This window comes from Temnothorax curvispinosus, unplaced genomic scaffold (genome assembly GCF_003070985.1).
Source record: "Temnothorax curvispinosus isolate PA1 unplaced genomic scaffold, ASM307098v1 QBEX01001762.1, whole genome shotgun sequence".
In the NCBI taxonomy this organism is placed as follows: Eukaryota; Metazoa; Arthropoda; class Insecta; order Hymenoptera; family Formicidae; genus Temnothorax; species Temnothorax curvispinosus.
In genome coordinates this window covers 1-8,423 of record NW_020211542.1, presented here as the reverse complement: position 1 = coordinate 8,423, position 8,423 = coordinate 1, and the positions used below count along the sequence as shown (strand labels likewise).

General features: G+C 33.6%; 1 protein-coding gene across 2 annotated transcripts; it reads left to right on the top strand.

The window, feature by feature from the left end:
* Window positions 1–880: 880 nt before the first annotated feature.
* On the top strand, window positions 881–6,896 carry LOC112468218 (PC4 and SFRS1-interacting protein). Of its 2 annotated transcripts, none has more exons than XM_025037320.1 (12): window positions 881–1,126; window positions 1,684–1,754; window positions 2,165–2,325; window positions 2,445–2,578; window positions 2,835–3,024; window positions 3,783–3,875; window positions 3,957–4,299; window positions 4,382–4,556; window positions 4,629–4,682; window positions 4,787–4,852; window positions 4,940–5,072; window positions 5,470–6,896. In XM_025037320.1, the coding sequence occupies exons 1-12, from the start codon at window positions 1,046–1,048 to the stop codon at window positions 5,733–5,735; spliced, it is 1,767 nt and encodes a 588-aa protein (XP_024893088.1). In that variant the 5' UTR covers window positions 881–1,045; the 3' UTR covers window positions 5,736–6,896. The 2 variants fall into 2 exon arrangements, with proteins under 2 accessions (XP_024893088.1, XP_024893079.1); XM_025037311.1 differs by having other exon boundaries at window positions 5,464–6,896.
* Window positions 6,897–8,423: the final 1,527 nt, after the last annotated feature.

Here is an 8,423-nt window from a genome sequence, read left to right as displayed (position 1 = left end):
AGCCGCAAGCTGGTACAGAGCCGGATTTTCCATTTTGGCTCTTAAAAAATTTATAATAAATAAAATACGGACTCGCAGCTAAGCAACCCGACAGAGGTCGGTAGTGTTACTCCTGTCGACCCTTAAGGGGATCCTAAAGCCGTCTGTAATATCGGCTTTTTTTCTTAGCACTAATCTTTTAATTGACTTTATAGAAATGCAAAATTCTTGTCTAGAATTAAAGTACGCATCAAAATCTAGGTCATGGTGGTCAAATTTATATCGAAAACAAAAAAAAATTAATATTTTTGTTAATTTTTGGTATACGTAACGACAATATTTGCTTTGTACAAAAATTCCACGATAAATATCCACAAAATTAGAACGGCATGACCTAAGGACAACATTTAAGAACAATATCGTGCAATTAGATCTAAGATTGAAAACCTAGAAAAAAATATTACTTTATATAACTTTTATATGTGCAAAAGCACATTCAGGTTGACAGGATAAGCAATATTGCGTGTGGCAAGAGATGGCGCAGTAATCGAACAAAGACAGATGCCTCTCGTTAGACAAGGACAGATATAGATATATGACAAGAAAACAGAATTAGAAATGTTGACATTACCGACGTCGAGGAAGTTCAGCCTTCACTTTAGGATCCCCTTAAACTCGATGTTTGATCGAAACCGCCGCGGTGACGCCTCGTGACGCTAGCCGTCGCGACCACCAGTGAGAGACAATTGGTTGGCCACGACGCCCGCTCGCGACCAATCAGCGATCGCGTGTCTGGCTACGCCGATCAATCGTGCTCGCGCCACTTTGCGCGGGTAGATCCGCCACTCGCTGACGCGGCGACCATCGACCAATCGGAGCTGAGCGTCGTGTCTCTGCTGCGTGTTTTCGGTATTTATCGTGCTTGCCATGCAAATGGCGGTTGTCGCGGTGTTTTGTGCGATGTGTCTGCGCGATTAACTACGCCACACCGTTAGCAACAGCGTTACGACGAGCGTGAACGTACGACAGAGCGAGCCGGTGCCGTGATAACGGATCACTCGTCATCATGGTGAAATTGTTAAAACGATTTTTCGCCGGTGACAAGGTGTTCGCCAAAGTTCGAGGTTACCCGCCATGGCCAGCCAAGGTGAGTTCGCGTTTGGGATGCTATCGGGACGAGACAGGCATCCCGGTGGCCGCTATGTCGGACGCGGCGGCGTCGTCGCGTCCTCATCCTCGGCGATTCACCGACCGGGACGTTGCATGGTGAGGTGACGTAAATTATTCAGAGATTGCGGCCGAGTAATCGCGTTTGTTGTGCGCGCGACTGCGTCTCGGAGGACCGCGCGGTTCTCGCACGTAGGAAGCGAGAAAAGCGCGGGATCCGCGCGGAACGCGCGACAACACCGGCGATGATCTGGCCAAGTGGCACGTCACCGACCACGCTAATTAACGCGCATCGCTAGTACACTCCTGCCAGGATATATATTCTGTAATTTGCCATGTAATCATATGTATAATTTTTGAGATTAATATCTCCGCGTGGACCGTTAATGTATTCTCCGTGGAGAAACGTATATCTCAATCCTGTTTGTCATATACCAAGTCTGCGTTTCACATTTGGAGCTATTGAAAATAAACGCGCAGGCCAAAGCTCACCGCGTGTTGCTTCATCTGTTTGCATATTGCTTCATTTGTTTGCAGGTCGAAAAAGTCAATGATCCAAACTCCAAGAATGCTAGATATAGCGTTTACTTTTATGGTACAGGAGAAACGTAAGTAATATTATAATCTAGGGACCTATTACGTATCTTTTCACGAGATGAAAATGAGAAAAGTGAACAGATTTACTAGATTTCGATCAATGAAATCGTAGATACTCCAGTGAATTCGCTTACTATTTGCATTTTTACCTCGTGAAGAGATACGTAAGGGCTTATGCACAATGAGAGGAATAAAGAACAAGGAATTAAACATAGAGAGAATTCTGTGTCTTGAAAAAAGAGAGACTCTGCGTCTTGAAAAAAGATGCGACTACTATGTTTAATTCCTTGTTCCTTATTCCTGGCATTGTGCATGAGCCCTAATAGTACCCCTTCCCGTCACCCTCTATAATTCTAGTTTTCCTAATGAATATCATTAAAGGATATTTGATCAAAAATTATCGTGATATTAAATCTTGCAGAGCTGTTTGTAAAGTTGAGGAATTGTACACCTATGCCGAAAATAAAGAAAAATATGGCAAACCTAACCGACGGAAGTTCTTTCATGAAGGCATACAGCAACTTGAACAAGAACTTAAAAATGACAGAAACAAACCTTTAGCAGATATTGCTGCTATTAAAGGTAATTACCGATATTATCTTGTTAATGACTTCATAATAAATAACTATCATGAAGTGTGAATAGATTAAATACAATCTTTTTAATGGAACACAAATCAATTATTATAACTTTGTCTAAAGGTGCTGAAGCAACAGAAGTGCCAGCTGTCAGCGCTATAGACAGTGACCTGGAAACTGGTTCCTTAGTAATAGACGAAGGAGAAAAAAAGAAACCTTTGAAGAGGAAAGTTCTTACAGCTACTTCCAACACTCCGGTAAGGAAAGCTCGTTTTTTGCTATTTGTATGAAAATGCTTTGGAGTATTAACATATACTTTGCAATACTGTTTAAAAGAACAGTTATTGACAAACTTGTACTCCAAGAGGAATTTAGGAACTGCCGACAGACATTTTTAAAGTTTAAATAGTTTGTGCGATTGTTCCTTACACCTTTGTACACATGTCTATATAAATATGTAATGTAATCAAATACATATATTTGCACATATACTGAATACATATAACAATGCAGCAAGATACTCCAGAAGTGAAGAAAAAACGTGGTAGAGGAAAAGCTGCGAATGATACATCGAAACAAGAGGCTGCTTTGGATTCACAAGGCGAGGAATCGCCTAAAGAAGTGGTTAGCCGCAGTGGGCGTAAGATTAAACCAAAACGCTTTGCAGACTTTTCAAGTTCAGATGAAACCGAAACCAATACAGGTAAAAACTTGTATCTATAATAATCTTTTGTTATGGTGTGCAGTTTTCAAAGAATCTATTATTCTGCAATTTTATGGGTAAAAAATATTCAAATAATTATTAAATAACCGACTTTTTTTACTTGCTTTTACTCTTAATTTGATACACCATTATTTCTGTTAATGCATCAGTTAAAGTAATAATCATGTTCCAATTGTGAAATGTAGGTTATTATCGATGTCACAAAATATGCTGTTATTCGTTGCAAAATTTAAAATCAATTACCCTGATAATAACTAATATTTAAAGGTAGGAGCACAGTAAAGAGACTTACATCAATACATATAATGGTGGATGAAGAAACGCAGACTTCACCATCAGAAATATCTGAAAAATATTCAAGGCTTAAGGAATCCAATGAAACTCGGCAAATGTCTACAAAAGAATTAAAAAGATTAGTTCTGTTGGAACAGCTGTCGTTAATTCGCATACAGAAATCTAAATTTTTGTCTGTAAATGTATCTCTCACATAATTTTTTATTAATAAACTCACAATATTTGTTTTTTTGAAAATATTGTTTATCTATTTATGTCCCTACTGTTTTATAATCGTTCCACTGAATTCTCTCTTTCAATTTGGAGAAAAATATAATTTTTTCCCCCGGAAAAAATATACATAGTTATGTTTTATCAAAGCTTATTTGTAAAAAAAAGTCGGTTATTCTTTACATATTTGTGTTTAAGGTAACATAATATGATTGTAAGTTATTTCTGTTTAGAACATTCTGGTCGAGGTCGTAAAGCGAAAAACGAAGATTCTAATGAGCATCAAATAACACCAGTGACGCATAAAAAAAGAGCTGCTATCGAAAGTAGGCATTTGTGTGAATAGCTTTTTTAATTTCTTAAAATTATAACTTGTTTTTGAGAGATATCGTTTATCTAATTTACAGAAAGAAATAACGAAGGTTCGATTCTTGATGGAACCGTAGTATCGAGTGGTACATCTTCTGATACACCAAGCCGAGTTCTCTTAGCTCGTACATTTGCTGGGGAACATGTAGGTATTAAGCTGGATATAGACAGGCCAAAGTCTTTTGAAAGTGAAAAAGCTCGAGCGCAATGGGATTGGTCAACTGCTAGAAATGCTATGAAACTCAAAGCACAATTAGAGGGCGGTGAAATTTTGCCGGAACAAGTGAAGGATTCTCTAGATTTTAATGTACCCGTCCCGGAAGATGAAAAACGACTTTTGACAAAAGATGGGGCCGTTCATCGCAAAACATATAAACTGAGGTATAGAGAAATTTTGTGCCCTTCAACTTACTAGAGTGTTTATTTTAAAATTTACCAAGTGTTTACATGTACAATGTTACAGATGGCTTCGTATAGAGGCTCAACTTCTACAATTAGATGCTCAAATAAAATCTAATCTTGGACTGGATCGAGCCAATACAGATAAATGTTTACAAGCGATGGATGATATCTTGGCTCTTCCAATTGATCCTTTAATGCTGAAGAAACATCCTCATATTGTTGAAACAGTAAAAAGGGTAAGTAATACATCGAATTTTTTAATTATTTTATAATATTGCATTTTCTTCACTAATTGTCTTTTATATTAGCTGCGACGATATATTGGGAATCTAGGAGAGTGGAAATTAAGCGAAGAAGAAGGGGTATGTATAAAACGGGCATGCGTATGTCATTATATTATAACGCTTGTGAAATACATAATACTATTATTTCTATTTTAATATAATACATATAATATTCTTTGTAGACTATTTTTAAACAAAAAGCGGAGCAGATTAGACAAAAAGCTGAGCATATATATAACAAGTATAAGGTAATGTATCACATGTGAAGAACAACGAAAATACAATTATTTAAATCTATTTTTTTGTCATATACTTATCAAATGAAAAATATATAGGCTATGTTTACTATACCTGAGGGTCAGTCATTTTGGCAATCATTTTCGGATCAAGTGGTCCATTTCAAAAAATTGACGAAAGATATGCCTGAAGAGAAAGTATTTTCATTGATGTCCGATCCTGCTTGTTCAGGTAATTTTGTTATACGTATGTTTAATGAATATTGAGAAACTAGATCCTATAAGGCCCAGTTTTACAAACGTCCTCCTTATGCCCATTTCTACCAATGTAGATTAACTGTAATCTTGGTTTAACTTACTTTCTATCTTTTTCTAACTTTTAGAACTAGGAAAAGATGACAGGTAAGTTAAACCAAGATTAAAATTAACCTGCGTTGATAGAAATGGACATTAGAAAGAGACGAAGAGTGAGTTAACCTAAGGTTAAAAGTTAACTGACATTTGTGAAACTGGGCCTAAGTTTTTTTAAAAATTCTTTGAAATAAATTTTAAAAAGCTTAGAAATTATATATTGAAATTAAACAATGTATTTTGTGATACATATTTATTATAAATATTGATAGATACAGGTATATCAGAGGATTTACCTGCAGATGATAGTGGTAATCAACTGGATACAGATACAACGATTGAAGCAGATATAACAGTAGAACAAGAGGCAGAACGTGAACAAATACCGGAAGCGGCAACTGAGCTGGAACCAAAAGCAAATATAGAAACCGAACCAATAGCACAAGCAGAGACAAAAGCAGAGTCAGAACCAATTGCTGAAAGGGACGTAGAAGCAAAAGTGCCTACTAGAAGTGCGAGTCCTAAAGATGAACCAGCCAAGTAACATATGTAAACTTTTTTATCTGATAATGTAAACTTTTACTTATTTTCTTGTACGTACGTTACGGAACTAAAAAAGGAGCATTATTATAGTTGAAGTACATCGAGCGCATTCATAAAACGATATTTTGGCTAATATAATTTTTTTTCCATGTTTAAATGTGGCACAAATTATTGTTTAACGATGTATTCTTACAGATTTACAATAATTTCGGAGAATATGATAAACTTCGGTAAAATGTAACTTATTTGGCGAAACGTAACTAACATGCTATTCTTTATTACACACATCCCTTTATTTATTTTAATCTTATTATTCTAATCTTTACTCACAAGATTAGAATATATGCAATGCTTGCGTATGCAATTATGTAATTAGTGTTAATGAACTTTAACTAGATAACTGATCGTCGATTTCCATTATATATCTATGAGTTTCTTAAGTATATTTATTTTTTTAAATCCACATTATTTAACGAAAGTATAAAACAGAATATAACTCCTACATATATAAGTTATGCAAATAGCTGTTGTTACAATAATACTGGTATTGTTACCGAGTGAAGAAATAAGAATCGTAAAAGTATCTTAAGTTAATTCTGTGAATGCGATCGATAGCACTTTTGCGCACGTGGAAAATAATCTTTTGATTGAGTTCTATTATATTTTATTTCATGAATTTGACCAAATATTTACATTATATCGTCGCGATACACTCACATTATTACTTGATGCAATATCTGCAATCACTAACTGGACAATATCAGGCAAACATTCACTGTCAGTATCGAATAAAAATGGCTGATGTAGTGGATAAAATTAGATGAGACACAGTATCTTTACATGACGGTAAAATAATACTGTTATGTATCGAAATACTATCTTTGTATATTCAGCCAGTGCCATGGAAAAAATTTGTAAAGAGCACATAGACACTGTTATTGTCACACAAAACTTACTTATTTAGTTATTATAATTGATGTTAGCAAAATAAATACCATATTGCATAAGAATTATAGCGCAATGAACGATACAGATATAATTCTTAGTACTTGCATCTCGTTTTTAACGCAAGTTTAATTGTCTTTTGGTTTTTTTTTCATTAGAAACAACATTACTCATACTCATTGCATTTTAAAGGTAAAAATAAAAATATGTATCATTATTGTGTACCAATGTTTCTTTAACAATATTTATGATATAAAATTATGATATGAATATAATTGTTCGTAAAATATTGTCAATCTTCTATTTTATATAATTGAATTATTACTGTCTTTATTAAAAATCTTCTAAAATCGTTGCTATTACAATAAAATTATAAAGTGCTTGTCAAACGATACCGAAATTGTACAAATTAGATAAGTTAACGATTTTCGGACATTATCACATCTTTATCGTGGGCGACATGGCAATTACTGTAAACATTTAATGATTGGTAAGTATTAAACCTTATTTTGTAATTAATAGTACATATCCAATACATTGAAAATATCAGAAATTAACGATGTCATTTTTGTATCGAAATGTTTTTGTCGAAAATTAAAATAAACTAATGTAGCAGAGACGTTCTGGCGTCGAATATATTTTTATCTATAGACTTATGTAGATAGATTGTGCATTCATATGCAACAGCTGACGATAACATTGAAACTGAAGGACAGAAATATATATGCTCAAAAACATGAAAATGAAAGTAAGAAAAAATGATGCATATCTCTTTTTAAAAACGAAAAAGGCGATTGTTTCTCCTTTTTGATTCCTTGGCCCATCAATTACATAATTGAATAAGGAAAACTGTTTCCAGTTTTTTTTTTTTTTTTATTATTAACGTTGATTTCTTACTTTCAATGAAGTCCGCAATCTATTTACATATATAAAATAATTTTATCCTACAATTAAAAAGTGAATTTGTTTTCACAAGAATATATACATATATAAAACAAAGTTATTTTAATTATACTGAATTTAAGTTAAATCATAGTTACAAATATATATTTAATAATCACAGAATAGTTATAATTTTATATCGCATAATGATAAATGCCAGTAATTTGTAATTTTATTAATAAAATTGCACATCGAAAATTATGATTTTTAATATGATAAAACATTTGATTACTTTTATTGTAGTCACATTTTATTTTTACCTCTTACAAAATTAATTATACTATGTAGTCCAAGAACTGACAACGAATTTAGGGAATGTATTTTTGGCAAGTTAAAATAACAAAAAAATAATATTTTATTAATTGGTGAATCTAGAATCCTGAGTCAGGCAGAGAGTTTGCGGTTATTTCGCTACTGCGCAACCTATGACATTTGCAAAAAAATAAATAACAAAAATATCTTTTAGGCAACTTGAAATTTGTTTAATCTTTAATTTTAGCATCTATTTAACCCAGAAATAAAAATCCCAGACTATTTTTTGGGTTTTAAAGTGTAACCTGACCCCCCCGAATATATTTAATAATTATACCTCAAAAATATACTTTAGGCATTCTGAAATTTTTATAGCATGTTTATTAAATAATATTAAAAATACGTGTAAATCGCCAGACGAATTAAACGGTTTTTAATAATTCTCTGACACGAATAAAGATTTAAAATGAATGCGACAAAAAAGTCTTATGCGTAGCCATAAGTGCGAGAGAGATAGTTAAGGACCTAAGATTTATGCATTTAAAAATGC